This window comes from Dendrobium catenatum, unplaced genomic scaffold (assembly GCF_001605985.2).
Source record: "Dendrobium catenatum unplaced genomic scaffold, ASM160598v2 fragScaff_scaffold_716, whole genome shotgun sequence".
NCBI classification, from domain to species: Eukaryota; Viridiplantae; Streptophyta; class Magnoliopsida; order Asparagales; family Orchidaceae; genus Dendrobium; species Dendrobium catenatum.
Genome location: NW_021319178.1, coordinates 2,985,861 through 3,005,038, shown reverse-complemented (window position 1 = coordinate 3,005,038; position 19,178 = coordinate 2,985,861). Strand labels below are relative to the sequence as shown.

General features: G+C 38.8%; 1 protein-coding gene across 1 annotated transcript in view; it reads left to right on the top strand.

Moving 5' to 3' along the window:
* Positions 1–4,394: 4,394 nt before the first annotated feature.
* The window catches only part of LOC110096670, a 31,782-nt gene continuing 16,998 nt past the window's right edge, over positions 4,395–19,178 (top strand). Inside the window, exons 1-3 of the mRNA XM_020822728.2 lie at positions 4,395–4,478; positions 6,393–6,597; positions 7,424–7,474. Of these exons, the coding sequence (XP_020678387.1) occupies positions 6,421–6,597; positions 7,424–7,474 (228 nt within the window). The 5' untranslated portion in view covers positions 4,395–4,478; positions 6,393–6,420. The remainder of the gene's footprint in view (positions 4,479–6,392; positions 6,598–7,423; positions 7,475–19,178) is intronic.

Below are 19,178 nucleotides of genomic sequence, written 5' to 3'. Positions count from 1 at the left end.
CTATTTAAAAATATATTATTTATTTTTTTGTGAACAAATAAATTTATGAAAATTACTTTTTTTTTACTTGGAAATTGTTAATTTAAAATGAGGTTGTTAGACTATATATATATATATATGCCATAATTTTGTATATCACAAAAATTTAAAATATATCATACGGAGATGAAAACCATGAATTATAGAGCAGCCATCCTTGAGATTTGATATATCAACAAAAATTATATTGATCCGGCACGAATCTCAAAATAAAATTAAGTTGGAAACTTCAAAAATTAAATTCATGACCATCTAAAATTTGATTTCATCAAACTTACAATCGAACTGAATGTCTCGGAAATATGAACCCTTCAACACCAAATTTGAGTCAATCCGAGCCCAAATAAGTCCAAATCAAAGACCCGAATCTAGTGGCTTGATGAGATTAATCCAACGAGCCCAAGATCGTTGAATTATGATTTCATTAAGACATTCACATACAAAATAAAATGTCCACAATCAAGAGAATCAACAACGGTTGTCTATTCAAACCGCTACCAAATTACCTTTAATCTTCCTCCTATTTTACTGGCCTTGACACTCTTGAAAAATTATAAATAGACCCCTCATTTCTTATGAAAGGGGATCAAAGCAAGAAATGAAAGATCTGAGATCTCTCTTGGCACCTAGCTCCTCCTCGACCATCATTAGACTTCCTCCTAACCATTAAGTGGGGCCAAACTTTCGCCAGACCACCGCCTGATGTCAAAATTCCCTCAAACCACCAACTGACGCTAGGACTTCTGCCTAACCACTGACTAATGCCCGGACTTCTGCTAGACCACCGACTAACGCTGGACTTCTGCCCAACCTAACGTCGTCGGACCTTTACCTAACCTCCATTTGTCACTAGATTTCAACCAGACGGTTGATTATTGTAATCTAGTCATAATTAAGGACAATTTAGTCAACTGTCATATGCTTAAACACTAGTGAAATCATTTTAATTGGGCGTGATCCCATGTTTTTTTCCCTTTCTAGGGTTTTCCAAGTAAAGAATTTTGTGTTCTTTGTTAGTGTGTGGATATATGTACAACACTGAGACGTAAAATAACAACTCTATGGCCGTATATGATCTAGCCCGCAACAAAAATATTGGGTTAACCTCAAGCTATTTTCTTTCACATTGCTCGTTTCCCCTCCTATGAAAAACAACATCTACTATTTATTTCAATATTCTATCGCTTCCAGATTGTTTGGTCCAATTAGAGGGTTTTCTTAACTATCTCTAGTTGTGGGTTAACGTCCTCAGTCCCCTCCTATGATAGGAGACAGAGATGATTTCTTCGAGTTGTCTATTGCAACGTCCCTAGTCGACTCTCTCTCTCATCTACTTCTTCCTATCTGTTGCCGCCATCGCTCTTCGGCTTCTGAATATCTAAGATTCGCTGTCAAACTCTTTCATGCTCTCATAGGGAATAAATGGCTCCGGCACAGTCGAGACTGGTCTTTTTGTTGCCACCTTGACCTTCAAGCAGGAAAGGGAAAACTAGAAAAAGGGTCCATTTTGTGAGGAATTTGATACGGAAGGTTGCTGGGTTTGCACCTTATGAGAAAAGGATTAATGAGCTTCTGAAAGTTGGAAAGGATAAGCGTGCTTTGAAAGGTCATACGTTTGTTACTCTATTACCTATCAATCTCTCTGCGGTTCCCTTTGGCCTGCTCTCTACAAGTCGGAACTTCAAACATAAGCGAATGACGACGATTTTAAAGGTTAGAAATTGTAATGGCATCTTCCACTCTTTCGTTTTTGTTGTCTGTTTCCTGCTCAAATGTAGAACTTCAAAGATTTTCATTTGATTTCTTTAGCATCTTGGTCTAGACTTTTTAGCTAGAATAGTTTGAATCTTTACACATTCTTTCATTTTTAATTCAATTTGGGCCTTCCCTCTGGACTTCCCCCTAATAAAAAGTAGATGTAGCCAATGTTTTGAGGTAGAATACTGATTCCATTTATGAGATGAAGCGTTCATGTTCTACTCTTCTTCTTTTTTTAGTTCATTATGAGGCTACAATAGAGGGAGCAAAAATGATAGTTTTAGTTCCTATTGCATTAGCAAATGGAAATTAATAGGATTAGTATGAGGGCTTTTTGTCTTCATGTGCAATAGCTTCTCTTAATGTCCCCCCACTATAAAAAGTTTTTTGCTCAGCCACTACGTCCAAGTCTGCTAACTTGCATGCGAGACTAATTTTGAGCCCAGATAAGCATATTTATTTGATTTTTGGGAAAAAATTCACAGCACATTCAATTTTGATGATTTTTGAATTCAACTAGGAGCTGTCGAATAAAACTTTTTGTCCTTATGGTGAGGCTCCAACCATCTCTTTAAAAGTTTTCGACTGTCCTTATTGGATGAATCATATTTGGATATGATCAAAATTTTCAGGACCTATGCACGAGGCTCCAATATTCTCTTAAAAGAGGCATTGATTATCCATGTTAGAGGACCAAATTTGGAGGCGATCATGACTTACATTCATTACGGCGACGGTCGCGAGGCTTAGGTCTTCCCTTAAGAAATTTGCTGACAATTTTTTAATATCAAATAAATTTAATTTGATTGAGGGATATTTATCAAAGACGGGACATCAATGATTGCAAGGCTTGGTTGGAGGCCTCAAAGATGGGAAAATGGTTTTTTTCAGGAGGAACAATTCCAAGTGAAGTTGATGGATCGTACGAACATGGCAAAAGCTGGGTGGACACAAATTTAGGTGAATCCAATGTGGGAGATAATTTGTAATAATGACTTCCTCTCCATCATTTAGAATTTTGTCAAGATAGTCAACAAGGTTAATAGTGTTACATTGTCTAAACAATGAAATTTATATATTAAACATGTAAATCTTATAATTTTGAGTGATATCTATATATCTAATAAAAAACTAAAAATAAATATATTCATCTCATATTTTAAATAAATGAGTTTGCAAGCAAATTTATATAATAAGTTATTATACTTGTTGCGTGCTAGAATATACGCGGCAGTAGAGTTAGAAAATATTCGTCTTAGCATTGCACGAGTATTCCGCACACAAACAGAAAAGAGAAATGAACACCATAGTTCTTACGTGGAAAACCCAAAAAGGGAAAAACCACGGGGTCTCGCCCAGTTGCAAAGTTCCACTAGTATTTGTTTGAAGTACAAAGGTTGATCCGTCTCACAAATCAAGACGATCAATTTACAATCAACTTCTCACAAAGTTACAAAGTTCTGCAAATTCCCGGCGTTTCCCGAAAATCCGGCAGAGTTCCAGCGTCTTCAGGCGGCGGGAAGAGCTCCGGCGGTGGTCGAGGAGGAGCTTTTTCATTCTTCTCCTTCTTCTCTTCTTCTTCTCTCTCTTCACTTGAGTCCCCTTTGTGTAGAATGAGAGCTTTATTTATAGTTTTTTTGGAGTGGCATAGCTCGTAAATAGGTGTGAGATCATGGGCGAATAGGGAGTGGCTTGAATGGACGGTCGATATTGAACACTTTGATCGTGAATCGTTCGTTGAACATTTGGAGGCCTTAGTGATGTCAGAATTCGGCGATCTTGAGCTCGTTGGATTCGTCTCGTCGAGCCGTTCGATTCGAGTATAAGCTCTTCAAAATCAGAGACTGTTTGGTAACTCAAATTGCGGTTTAAACCTTCCAACAGCACTTCGGGTACTTGATTCAGACTCATTTGGGCTCGGATTGGGTTGATCTTGGTGTCGTTGGATTCGTATTTCCGAGACGCTCAGTTTGACTATAAGCTTGCTGAAATCAGAGTTTGGGTGCTTCCGGAATTAATTTTTGAAGTTTCCAACTAGCTTTTGCCTCGAGATTCGTGTCCAATTAAGTTAATTTTGTGATGCCGTATCAATACTATATCGTTTTTTTTTCTTTGCTATGAACAATTCTCATTTTATATTTCATTTGCCTCTACTGTATATATTTACTTTTTGCCATAAATAAGTATTGGCTATCACTTACAGTTGAGATAAATCAGGATTAAATATAATAAATGATATAGAAAAAAGAAAAAAATATAAATATTCTAACATAATTGATATTAAAATTAAATTAATGTATTTCATTAACATCAATTTCATGCTCAACTAATTACGTCAAAAAGCTTCTTAAGCAATATTTTCTAAAAAATAATATAATTTTTAAATCAAATTCTTTTTTGGAAAAAAAAAAAAAAGGCTTTCGCCATTTTAAAATCAAATTCCGACCAGAATTAATTAAATATTTCGAACCGCGTCTTTTTCATAAACCCTTTAAAGGCTTAAAACACACGCGAGAAGTTGACAGTTGAACCGTTGTATTCCGCCAAACAGCCATGAAAACCATCCGTCTCTTGCCACGCGTCCTCCCCAGATACGGGATCTCTCTGTTGTCCGATCTCTAAATCCCCGTCTCCCCCCTTTCCTCGCTCGACATCCTAAAAAATCATCCCGCTTCCGACTGGTACGCGTTCTTCGATTTTATTCCCAATTCCCAATTCTTCTTTTTTTTCCCCAAAAAAAAAAATTCCTTTTCACGACGGTTCTCGTTCCTGTCTTCCCCTACATTGCATCAATGCGCCATTTTTCTTCTATAAAGAGATTCTATTTCCTCGTGAAGTACATTTAGCTTGGTGGTAATCGCAATGCAAGATGTGTTGCACTTCGCGTTCTGTTCGATTTGTTTTATATTTGTTTGACCTGATCGCGAATTGTTATTTTCTTCCATATAAAAAAATAGTTTCGGTTGTGTTTCTTGTTTTAGAGAGTTAGCACTTGCTGGGAGGTTTTATATTTTGATAAATTTTTTGGTTCTGTAACATCGCAATCATATGTTCATTTGATTAGAATTCGCAAAGCTGTCATTGTTCAGAAGCCTTATAAGATAGATGGGAATCAAAGGTTCGCCAAGCAGGCTTTACCCTTGGGAGGAATAAAGGATGGATTATTGAATTTAGTGTTAGAATTTTTTTTTCAAATTTTGGCTCCTCATATTATAGTCCGCACGAAATTAATAGTTGATTATCAACAAGGTGGAGTTGGATTGTATATTAGGGCTCATGTGGGTGCTTGCCGTTAGAAAATTATATCATTATTTACTTATTTTAGGTGAGAATAGCCATTAATGGAGTTGTGGAGATATTTATAGTGTTTTAAAACGAAATTTATTTCTCAGTACCTCTAACCAAATGAAGGAATTGTTGGGAAAGAAGCGAAATCTGTGCAAAAAATGCAGAGCGAAAAAAAAAAAAAAAAACAAACAACACATAAAAGGAGATTAGCACATAAGAAATACAATTGTTTTATGTATTATCATCCAATTCATGACTACGTTGGGCTCCTGCTGATTTTATATTGTGGAGAAAATACAATTCCCGATTAAATTTTCATTGTAAGTTTTTTTTTTGCAAGTAAAAATTTTTACTCCAAAATTTAATATGAAAATTTAAAATTTCACATTTTCTAAAATTAAGCAACAAAATGATCCCTTTGTTGGGTTGCAGAAACTAAACTCCTTCCTATTCATTTTCTATGTTCAAAATTCTTCTTATAAAAGCTCCACTTCGAAAGCCAAAGTGTCTGCTCTGCCAGTCTTTCATAATTCATTTAAATGAATGTTGCATGTTTTGTTCTGTCGTAACTTGGAACATCTACCTTTTTCTTATGAGAAAAGTTTAGTCACTTATGGCCCTCATGACTATCATGAACTTAAAAATCTTCGCGCTGTTGACAAGTTTAGTGGTTGATTAACCATCAGGCTGCCACAAACTCAAAAAAATTAGCTTGGTTTAGTTCATAAAATTCACATCGTTAACTTCTTGGTGTTTTGTCGCCAATAATACCGTCTAAGTCATCGACTGCTTGTTCCGTTACATCCAATGAAATAAGTCATGATGTGCCGACTTTGGTTGGATATTTTTCTCAGGCTTCTGACACTACTATAATGAGGTTATTAATCATTTTCTAAGAGTGGTTTTGTATCAATGAAGGTGTAAGATTAGGAAGCTTTATAGTGGTAATGGAGAAGGCATTTCTAAACTCTTAAATTAAACAAATCTTAGTACATTATTATATGGACTGTAAACACTTTCTCCTTAGCCAAGAGTGTAGGTTAGGTAAACGTTTCTTCACCAAGATTTAAATGATCAAGAATTTTAGTTTCTTTACTTTTTGTATGCTGTTTTCACTTTGGTGATCTGCTAGTTCCATGTTGGCATGTTATGTGCAGACTAAGATGTCGTGGCAAGTTGATATTCGTATATCAAGCTGAATTGTTCACATGCATATCTCATTCTTATACTATACAGAAGTACCACATTAGTTGTTGAAAGTGATTGGCTTAGAGTGGCTTATATTATTATTTTTTATTTCATTGTAGATTGTTAAACGCTTTAAACAATCTTAATATGCCTATGTACTACAAATATTGGGATGAATGTGTGGAGTCGGAGGACATGAAGCTGATGTGGGATGATTCAGATGTGAGTAAAGAATGGACTGATGCTGGAGAAAGATTCGGACAAAAAGTTCACTTGTCTCGTGATCCTGATGGACAGACATATCTTACTCAGACAGAAATGAGGGTAATTTATATAAATATATTTTTCATTGGAGCCCATTCTCTTTCATAGTCAATTTCATTGTACTTGCTATTTAGTCTCAGCTAATAAGCTGTAATGCATTGTTTCTTAGAGCTGACTCCCAAATATTTCATTCAAAAAGATCGCACAAATATTTTCCTGAAAACTTAGTCACTGTTCATTGGCAATTGATGGATTAATTTTAATTTAAAGCGTTGTGATATATTCCAACTTAGATCATTTTAACCTCTGAAGTCTGAATTGCTTTTTCTTCTCCTCAAATTTACTGAGAATTATCTAGATTTTAGATCTTCCCGGGGATATTGTAATTTTCAAATTTGTGAAACTCTATGAGCAGCTATCTGAGTGCCCGCTAGTTGAAAATGCAGGATATTTTTATTTAAGGATTGAAACGTTTCTTTCATGAAGTTATTTACTTTTTCCATTATGGATTTTGTATCTTTTTAAATTATTGTAAAAACAGGGCCGGGCTCAGTTGCCATTGTTATTCAATGATTTGCCATATAGAAGAGCTCCGGTATTGCCAGACTTATTGCAGTGTTTCTTGTCTTGCTTGCTTTTTGTGGTAGGGAGAGAGAATACTAATATTTCTGATGTTATTCCTTTAGAAGGCCACGCGAATTGTCATGTTGAGTTGAGTGGGATTGGGGATATTTTCATGAGATTGAATGCTCTTGAAATTCTGTCACAATTATAAATCTAATTTGAGAAAGAAGTTTTCATTATTATTTTTTGTTTAAGTTCATTTTTTTGTTATCATCATTATCCAGAATAAATTTTTAGGTTCCATATTGCCTTGTTCTTGCAGGCTGTGGCAAGAATCGTTGTTGACAGGCATTTCAAATCACAGATAGACCCGGTAATTTACTTGTTTTATTCTATAGCAATATTTTTGGAAGAAGGATTCATCCCGTCTTTACAGCTCTATAATCAATAATCGAATCTGCTTATGATATGCCGATATGAAAAATAAGCAGAATTCCTATTGTAAGAAAATCTGATTGACTGCTTCTTAATATATCATGAACTGATATGTTCTTTTGAAAGGATAGACGAGAAATTTTCAACAGGCCTATATAGGATTTGAGAAAAAATAAGTTAACTTGTAAATTAGATTGGCTGAGTTACTTAGGAGCTCTTTGTGTTAGACGCATACCTATAATTACTTTTAGAGTTGGTACGGTGCATGCCATATGATGATGTATTACTCATTTGTATTACAGTTGGTATTGTAAAAAAAAAAAACTTAAAACCTAAACCTACACATTCCTTCATCCCTCAGTCAAACCCAGTAGCCAACAACACCCGCACACTCTTCTCACGTCTAACACGCCCTCGGGACCCCCCTCACTTATTCTCCCTCCTTCACATGAATCATCCAATCGACCCCTGTAGTTGCTTGAGCCTCTTCAAAACTTATAGGCGATGCTCGTGACATCCCGGGTGAGTCTCATGTGCACTTTTTGTAGCACCGTTGGGAAAATATGTAATACTTGTGACAATTTTTTTTGAATGGGGGAAATATTGCGACTTGCAAATACGTTTCTGAAGAACTATATATGCATTAGCTTTTTTGGTTGGTCGGATTGACGACTACAGCTGCAGTGTCACACAACACTAATCATGCATGCTTTTTTGACGTGATTGAAAGACTCAACATACTCAATTAAATCCCCTATGTTGGGAAGACATCAAGATGCTGTCAAAATTTAGACTAACAAGGGACCCAAATAGAACTTAAAAAGAAATTAAAAGTTTTAAAATTAAATGAAAAGAAAGAGATCTAAGTTGTAAAAAATGAGAATAAGAATGAAATGCATGAATTATAAGTAACTTGTATTAGACTTGAAGACTCGCCAATGTGTGAAAGAGAACCTCCCTGTAGCTCTTAGCACACTCATGCACACTTAAACCTCTCAAGAACATGCTTTGTGAAGTGAATTTGGGTGAAATAAACTAAGTCAAGGCTCCCTATTTATAATCTAAATATTGATTCTTTGTGGGTCCCACCAGGCTTAAATCCAAATATAAAAAGATAAGAAAAGTATGCATGTGTAAAACATGCTAAGATGCTATTTCGAGGCATTCATATTTGGATTCCTAGCAATATGTCTAAATATGAGTGATAACTAATCTAAAATTTGAAATTATGGGTATGACCCTGTGATAACACATTCTGGTGAACAACTGTCACTTCAGATCCTTACAAATGTCCTACAGTTGTTTTAGGTGAATGTACCTGAACAAAATAAAATGAATAAGCACATTGTGAGTCATGAGTGTACGAGTGTCCTAGGTGACATGCTGATATGTCAGTTCAATCTCCACTTGTGTACAGGAGGCGGGTCAAACCGCCTCCTTCCTACACCGCCTAAGGGAGGGGCCCACGCCCAATTTGTTTGGATTTAATTAATTAAAAAGATTTGATATCTTTTGAATTAATTAAATATTATCTTATATTTGGAAAGAGGATTTAATTAATTAAAAAGATTTGATATATTTTGAATTGATTAAATACTATCTTATATTAGGAAGTTTTTAAGAAGGTGGAGAGGGCTATTTAAAGGGCATGAAGGGATTAAGGCTAGGCATGCTTAGGTTGGAGTTTCTCTTGGAGTCTTGTGAGGTTTGAGAGCTCTAGACCTTGCGTCTAGAGATTAAGAGAGAACGATTCTCCTTGCAAATAGAGGATCACTTGTATCTTTCTTTATATGTGTTTTGCTTTGCTTCCTTAGTGCAATCTACTGTTTTGGGGCTGTTTTCGCCCGTATTTTGATTATTTTCTCGCTGTTTTCATCCAATTAGTGACAAGTTTGCTTGCGAACTCAAGTATTCCCTTAGGGTTACTTGCGAACTCAAGTATTTCCTATCAAATTGGTATCAGAGTGAGTCTTGGGGCTGGTGGAGGGCTGTTTTCGGCAAATTCCAGCAGCAGTTTTTTGCCCGGAAAAGGAGGAAGTTGCTGTTTGTTGACTCCAAGATCTAGATTTTGTGAATCTACAAACTCCGGATCGTAATGACGGCCAAGAAAGTTGATTCTTTGGAGGAGAGACTCGAAGGAGAGATGAATCACATCAAAGAAACCATGGAGGAAATAATTTCTTCCATGGAGGGGCATGTGGCCGATCTCAGAGATATGATGAAAAGAATGTTGGAACTTCAAGCACAAATGACGGCATCCGAAGCAAAGGGCTCTGAAGCGAAAAACACCAATTCTGAAATCCGAAAGGAAGAAGAAGATGTGGAAATTGTGGAAGGGGGAAGAAGAAGACCCTATGTGGAGCCTTTCCATAGGGAGGAAAGAGGAGATCGATATGGGGAAAGGTATGGATATGGGGGAGCGGAGCAAGGAAGGGCTGATTGGGAACACTATGAGGGATTTTACGGCCGTCGGGGTGCTGATTTTGAAGGGAGAAGAGGGGATTTTGACGGGGGTTTGGGCTATGGCAGGGCAAGAGAAGATCGGGAAACTTGGGGTGCACCTAGAACTTGGGAAAGGGGAAACTATGGAAGAATTCGAGGCAATGGGGGGGGGATCAAAAGGTGAGGAAGTTGAAGATGCCCAGATTCGAAGGAGAAGATGCGTATGGGTGGATTTACAAGGTGGAGCGATACTTCGCTGTCAATGGGCTAACGGAAGAGGAGAAGCTAACTGTAGCCGAATTATGTTTGGAAGGAAAAGCCCTGTCGTGGATTCAGTGGAGAGACCAAAGGAGGCCGATCAGGAACTGGAGGGAATTTAAAGACTACATAATAGAACATTTCCAAACCGATCGGGAAGGAGACTTCTATGAGCAGCTCTTTGCTCTGACACAGGAGGGATTAATTGCAGATTACCGGGAGCAGTTTGAACACCTAGCTAGCAGGGTGGAGCGACTCAGAAGAAAATTTCATGAAAGGGCTGTAGGCGGAGATCCGAGCAGCAGTAAAGGTCTTGATGCCCTGTGACTTAGGAGAAGCCATGAGGTTAGCCCAACTGGTGGAAAATAAAAAAAAATTGGAAAAGGGAGCTAGGAGTAGCAGCACCAGGGGCACATACCGAATGACGAACACTCATCTCGCACCTTGAGGTCCTGCAACAGAAGGTAGTAAAGAAGTTACCAAGGAGAAAACGGGGGAGGAAATTTCAAACGGCTAACAGAGAAAGAAATGCAGGAGAAGAGGGCTAAGGGGTTGTGTTTTCGATGCGATGAAAAGTACACGCCAAGACATCGGTGCAAGGACCGAACTCTTCAGGTTCTCATCGTCTGCGATGACGAGGAAACTGAGGAGGGAGGTGAGGAGGTGACAGAAGAAGAAGAGGAGCTACACTTGGATCTGGCTGAGGTTTCCCTAAACTCAGTTGTGGGGTTCACTATGAATCACACCATGAAAGTGAAGGGAGAGATAGGGGACCGGGAGGTTGTGGTGCTAATTGATAGTGGGGCTACCCACAATTTAATTTCCACCCAGGTCGTAGACCAACTGGGAATAAGATTGGTGGACACAGGGTGCTACAAAGTGATGATGGGTACGAGGAAGATAGAGAAAAGTCAGGGGATTTGTAGTGAAGTACGACTGACGATCCAGGGGATACAGGTGATGGAGGACTTCCTTCCACTAGAGCTGGGGAGCACAGATGTCATACTAGGGATGAAATGGCTGCAAACTTTGGGTGACAACAAGGTGAATTGGGGAGCACTTACGATGGAGTTGATGGTGGACGAAAAGAAGGTAGTGATTAAGGGAGATGCGGGGCTTTCAAAATCCCTAGTTTCTCTTAAAACGATGGTAAAAGATATCCAGTTGGCGGGCCGAGGGTATTTAGTGGAGTTGCGAGGAAGCAAGATTGAAAGAGGTATTTCAGCCACCTCAGGGATTGCCACCGTAGAGGGGGCAGGAGCATGCCATTGTATTGAAGTAGGGAGTGTCGCCCATCAGTGTTCGGCCTTATCGCTACCCTCAATTCCAAAAGGATTAGATAGAAAGGTTGATTAGAGAAATGTTGCAGGCAGAGATCATCAGACCCAGCCAGCATCAGCCCTTTTTCTAGCCTTGTTCTGTTGGTGAAAAAGAATGATGTTAGCTGACGTTTTTGTGTGGACTACAGAGCACTCAACAAGGAAACTATATTAGTCATTGACGAGCTGCTAGATGAATTGAGTGGAACCGTGATCTTTCAGCAACATAGATTTGAAATCAGATTACCATCAGATCCGAATGAGGAAGGAGGATGTACAAAAAACGGCCTTTAGAACTCATGAAGGACATTATGAGTTCCTGGTGATGTCGTTTGGCCTTACCAATGCTTCAGCTACTTTCCAAGCCCTCATGAATAAGGTTTCAAACCTTAACTCAAACGATTTGTACTGGTATTCTTTGACGACATCCTAGTCTACAGTAGGACAGAAGAGGAGCATTGGGAGCATTTGAAGAGGGTGTTAGAAGTAGTGCAGGAGCACCAGCTGAGGGCTAATTTGAAGAAATGCTGCTTTGCACAAGCTAGTGTAGAGTACTTGAGTTATGTGGTGTCAAAAGAGGGAGTGGCAACAGATTAGTCCAAAATTGAAGCAATGTTAAGGTGGCCCGTGCCGAAAAATCTGAAGGAATTAAGGGGATTCTTAGGACTGACGGATTACTACAGGAGGTTTGTGAAGGGGTATAGCTCCATATCATGGTCACTCACTGAACAGTTGAAGAAGGACGGGTTCCTATTGGGGGAGGTGGCCACATTAATATTTGAGAGCTTGAAGAAGGCGATGACTACGGTACCGGTCCTAGCCTTGCCAGATTTTTCTCAAACCTTCATTGTGGAGACAAATGCTTCAGGATACGGACTAGGTGCAATACTAATGCAGAATCATATACCCATTGCCTATTTCAGCTAGGTATTGACGGCTAGAGCCCGACTGAAATCAGTTTACGAGAGGGAATTAATGGCCATCGTCTTGGCCATCCAAAAGTGGCGGCCCTATCTGCTTGGGAGATATTTCATTGTCAGGACAGATCAACGAAGCCTGAAATACATACTGGAACAACGGATGGTGACGGAAAAGCATCAAAGGTGGTTGTCCAAGTTGCTAGGGTATGATTTCAAGATTCAGTATAGACCAGGGGTGGAGAACAAGGCAGCGGGCGCGTTGTCCAGATGTATGGGGGAGCTGCAGATGGTGGCATTATCCATTCCTTTGATGCTTGACTGGGGGGCTATCAGGGAAGAAAGTGCTAGAAACGAAGAACTGGGAAGGATCAGGTCAGATTTGCTGAAAGATGAGGGTAGCCATCCAGGGTACTCATTAGAGGGAGACAGACTGCTGTACCAGGGAAGATTTGTGATGCCCCATACCTCAATCCACATCCCAAATTTACTACAGGAATTTCATGGAAGCGCAGTTGGGGGTCATTCAGCAAGAGACTAACAACCGAGCTTTACTGGAAGGGAATGCATAGAGATGTAGAGGAGATGGTGGCAAGGTGTGAAATCTGTCAGAGGAACAAGTATTTGGCTATGTCACCAGGGGGACTACTACAGCCGTTGGCACTACCGGGACGAGTATGGGAGGAGATATCCATGGATTTCATAGATGGATTGCCCCGTTCAGAAGGCTTCACAATGATCTTGGTGGTGGTGGATAGATTGAGCAAGTATGCTCATTTCATCCCCCTCCGACATCCTTACACCACGGCAACAGTGGCTTCAGCATTCATTAGAGAGGTGGTCAGATTGCATGGAATATCATACTACTAGAGGTGATCGTGTCAGATAGAGATAAGGTGTTCCTCAATCATTTTTGGAGAGAATTGTTCAGGTTACAAGGGTCAATTCTAAAGAGGAGCACCACTTACCACCCACAAACAGATGGTCAAATGGAGGTGGTCAATAGGAGCTTGGAGGCCTATTTGAGATGTTTTGTGTTAGAGATACCCAAACTATGAGCCAAGTGGCTGTCTTGGGCAGAGTATTGGTACAACACCTCTTTTCACTCAACTTCACAAATGACTTCATTCAAGGTGCTGTACAGAAGGGACCCCCCTCACTTGGTGCACTTCGGGAGTAACAGTACTCCAGTTTCTTCAGTAAAGGAGTACTTGGCTGAAAGGGATCGAGTGTTAGAAGAATTAAAGAGACATCTACTGAGAGTTCAACAAATTATGAAGAAATAGGCTGATGGGCATAAGAAGGACATCCAGTTTGAAGCAGGAGAGAAAGTGTTCTTAAAGCTCCGACCATACCGGCAGAAGACAGTGGCCTACATGAGAAATGAAAAGCTCGCTCCAAGATACTTTGGACCTTATGAAATATTGGAAAAAATCGAAGCAGTGGCATATCGGCTAAGATTACTACCCACGGCGACTATTCATCCAGTTTTTCATGTATCACAACTGAGAAGAGCCATTGGGGATTATACAGCCAGCTCGGAATTATCGGCCATACTTACGGAAGATTTAGAGGTGATTATGGAACCCTTAGAGTTGATGGGGGTTCGTCAGAAAGAAGAGGGAACGAAAGAAGTGCTGATCAAGTAGAAGAATCTGCCGGACTACGACGCCACATGGGAGCCGTACGAGAGGGTGAAACAACAATTTTCTAGTTTTCACCTTGAGGACAAGGTGATTCTTTGGGAGGACGGTATTGATATGTCGGTTCAATCTCCACTTGTATACAAGAGGCGGGTCAAACTGCCTCCTTCCTACACCGCCTAAGGGAGAGGCCCACGCCCAATTTGTTTGGATTTAATTAATTAAAAAGATTTGATATCTTTTGAATTAATTAAATACTATCTTATATTAGGAAAGTGGATTTAATTAATTTGATAAGATTTGATATCTTTTGAATTAATTAAATACTATCTTATATTAGGAAGTTTTTAAGGAGGTGGAGAGGGCAATTTAAAGGGTATGAAGGGGTTAGGGCTAGGCATGCTTAGATTGAAGTTTCTCTTGGAGTCTTGTGAGGTTTGAGAGCTCTAGACCTTGCGTCTAGAGATTGGGAGAGAACGATCCTCCTCTCGAATAGAGGATCACTTGTTTCTTTCTTTATATGTGTTTTGCTTTGCTTCCTTAGTGCAATATACTATTTTGGGGCTATTTTCGCCCAGATTTTGATTATTTTCTCGCTGTTTTCATCCAATTAGTGACAGGTTTGCTTGCGAACTCAAGTATTCCCTTAGAGTTACTTGTGAACTCAAGTATTTCCTATCACATGTGTGCTAACCACTAAAGCAAGGGAGCTTGTAACCCCGTCAATGTGTCGTACACCCTGTGAATGCATCTATTTGAAAAAAAAAGTACACAATCACATGTGACAAGTTGCATGATTGTTTCAACAAAGTGTGTGAGACACATCAAATCACCAAAAGGAAATCACATCTACACATCTACACATAGTGCAAGTATACTTAAGACATATAAGTGCACTATACAAGCATGTTAAGTAGTGGATATGTGTTAAAAAAAAAAAGTAGTGGGTATGCGTACCTTTGATTATGCAAGCGCACTTTGTAAATGCATCAATAATCATGCAAATATGCAAATGCATTGTGCAAATGCATTGAGATTCATGCAAATATAGTGTGCAAATGCATAAAAATTGCGTGCAAATGCAATAAAATTTAGCAACCATTTTTAAATTTCAAACCTCATTTAAAAATGAAATGTTCACGTGCTCCTATGAATTTGACGAATGTGCAAGCAGGGCATCCGAGAATGCTGCGTCGATTAAGAAATAATAAATGAATTTTAAAACTTCTCTCTATGAAAGCATGCAAACATGCTATATAAATCGCCAAAAATCCTGCAAGCGCATTGCGCAAACACAATGAAAGACACACCCATCATTTAAAAAGAAGTTTGAATTTTTCGCATATGCTTTGACAAACATGCTAAATGTTTAAATCCATGGTTTGAAAATGTTGCGGGGATCAAATAACAAATTGAATCTTAATAATTAATATCCTGTTTAAATTAGAATTAAATATCTGTATGTGCTCCGACCAACGTATGAAACTTAAATCTAAGGTTCGAAATGCTGCTCAAGTTGAATATGAACTTAAATTGCAAGTCAATTTTGTTTCCTTAAAAGGATTGGAGTTAACAAGACTTGAATTAATAAGGGAGCGAATGCAAGGCTACAAAATTCACAAAGTTATTTCATTTTTTCGTTCACATTAGGCATTTAGGGTTCTCTTTGAAAGAAATTCATTGCAAATAGATATGAATTGTCGTTTTTTTCACTGACATAATGACTCAGAAAACTGATATGTTAGCCTGATCATCTTTTGATAAGTAGATAGAGTTAATAAGGTTAAAATAACAAAATCAAGGTATTTGAAACCCCGATGATGACAATATTGAAACTGAATGTCAACCAGAGTCCCTTTCATTCAAATATCACTTGTCCTCAAATCGAACCTGATTCTCTGCCAGCAAGTGGGTGGAGTTGATAAGGCTTTTAGGTAATAAAAATATAAATTATTTAAATATCCGATGGTGTTCCTATTGAAAGCTAATGTCAACTAGATGGGACTCTATCTCTTAATGCCTCCAAATCTTAACAAAATTTAAATTTTTAGAGTGACTTTAATGCACTCTGATGATGGCTGTATTGAAAGTAATCTTAATCGGAGGGGTAAATTTTTACAATATATCAAAATTCTAAAATTTTAATTATTATCAAAATTCAAATACTTAAAATGAAATTTAATCATCTAACATAAAGGAAAATTCATCCAAACTTCACAACAGTTTGTCGAGGATAAATTTGAAAATAAATTCAACTCTGAAGGAGCGAATATCTAGTCGAGCATATTGCTAAAATTCATTCTCAAACAATCATTCGCTAGTAAGAGCGTGACATGTGTCCTCTAACCGATAGTTTTGCTACTAAATAACACTACAAGTAAATGTTTATGACCGAGACCCTCTAACCAAATGGTTTTGCCATAAAATGACATCATTATATTATGATCATGACCAGAGGCTGTATATTCCCTAATGGCTCCAAGCCCCTTGAGTAATGAATCATAGGATACATTTTATAGGGCACAAAGCCCTTTGTTAGCTAAGGTTAAGTTGAATATGTCATATGTTGACCCCTATACCTCAAACCACGCGATAAAGGACACCAATTGGTGAATAAAACATTACGCGCCTTAGCGCCACATGTCACTTAAAGGGTCAAATGACCTCCGAATGCTAAACGGACGACATCGTTGCGATCAGGACATCGAACTCTGCTGGGTCGAGGCCCCTCGCAATTGAATCAGATGAGATCGATCAAAAGGGACGACCGACACCCGAAATTAAAGCACGAGGCTGATCAAAGGATGTCGGATCAGCAAACGGACTTCATCATTGTGTTCAGAACATTGCAAATACTCAAAAAATTGTATTTTACTTGTTCAATTTGTATCATCCTAATGAGTGACATGAATTTCGAGACAACGCGCATTTCAAGGAAACAAGGCCTCGAAAATGCTCGAACGACGTCCAATCGACAAACGGACAGAGCCATTGCGTCCGGAACGTCGTCGACATTAAGGATATACATTTTATTTAATAAATTTGGATCATCCGAGATGGTGGTGAATTTCTAGGCGATGCAAATATGATATAAAGACATGCGTTATGACGAAAACGAGGCCTCGAAGATGCTCGGATGACGTCTGATCGACAAACGGACAGCGCCATTGCGTCCGGAACGTCGTCGACATTCAGAATATACATTTTATTTAATAAATTTGGATCGTTTGAGGTGGCGTCGTAAATTTCAAATGCGATTCAAATATGATCCAAAGACGCGTATTACGAGGGAAATTAGCCTCGTCGGTGACGGGATGATGTCCGATCGTGAAACAGACCGAGTCATTGTGATCGGAACATCAGCAATACCCTAAATGCACTACCGATTCATCTAATTTTTATATTCGGCAAAGCTGACACACAAAATGGAGCAGTTGGCATGCAAATCAAGAGATTTTTTGTTTTGAATTAAACACAAGATTGCAATCTAAAACTAATATTAATATTAATAATAGTATATTATTAATTTTAATATTAGTTTAAAAGAAATAAAATCAGAACAAAGTAAAAAATAAAAATCCAATCACATTAATGTGTTTACCTCGGATGTGTCGAAGGCTTCTGCCGAAATCTTCTGCTAAATCCCTGAAAATCCGTCGACGTTAGATCAAATCCTGCCTCAGACGCTGCATTGGTAAGTAAAACAGAGCGAAGTAACCCTTCATTTCTTGGGGATCACTTTCACAGCCATGATCTATTGCTTCCGCTACTTCTTTCCCTTCAACCTTCCTCTTTGTCTTGAGCTCCAGGTCCTGAAGAAAATGATCTTTGCTCTTCCGAACTCCTCTCCACTACGGCTGAAGTCTCTCTTCCCTTCCCTGTCTGTCTTTGCCTCCTCACGCCCAGGCTGAAGACCACGGCTCCAAATCCACCTCACAGCACCAACCGACCTTCTTCCCTCAGCTAAACAACAAGCCCTTTCCGCCGTTCAAGTTCAAAGAGCTGCAGCCCTCTCACTCTAGAGCTCCGTCCACCACAGCCCATACCCGATCTCAAAACCTTTGCTGAGCTGGTCTGAGAGCCTTTATGGTTCTACTAAATGTCTAATAGCTCAGCCTCTTCAGGACAGTCCTAGCTCCCTCCTTTACAGCTGAACCAAGCCTTTTCCACTGAACTCTCGTCCACTTCACCTCACATGAAAGCTGAAGGGATCTCTTCTCTCAACTGAAGAAGTTGAGCTCCGCCACTCTAACCGTGAACTTCATCTGCCATAGACCTCATTTGCACAAAGGAAGTGGGGGTTATGAATGAAAAACCTGTTTGAGCTTATCAGAACAGAGCTTTCTCTTATGATAGATTTCATTAGAGTTTATGCATATCTCTTGGTATAATGGATGATTTAGATAGAGGTGGTACATGTATTTCAACATTTGATCTCAATCTTGAGAGTTCTGAGTAGATTCAACAGAGAGATGGAGTAAATTCCAGTTATTCGGATTTGTCAAGTCCTTCATGTAGTTACAGGAAACATGTGGCATCTTGTTGGAAGAATTTGAGTATGATGAACCTCTCTCCACTCCATACAAAACAGAACCATTCTTCTCCACCAAACAGCAAAGTTCAACTCCACTTCTCATACCAAATCCCATCCATTTGACCATTCCAAAGCCCATTCCTCCAAACAGATTTCTACAAATCTTAACCCACCACTTCCATAATCTGTTGTAAAATATTTGCATTCAAACCTGCTTCATTCCATTCAACCCAAGCCTACATCAAAACAACAAACTCTTTTTTTTTTTTTATCTTATATTCTATTTTGTTTTATTTCTATTTCCTGTTATTAGGATAGATTTTGTATTAGTTTTTATTTATTTTTTCATTATTGTGAAAAAAAAAGAAGAATGTAGTTCTTGAAAAAAAAAAAGAAGAGGGCGGTCTCTTGGACGAAGCAACCCATGGCTGCTGACAAGGATCCTTCTGTCAGGTTGGGTCGACTACCTCCTCTGACTAAGTAGACCAGGGACCACGATGGCCCGGGATGACGGAACCATGGGATCTTG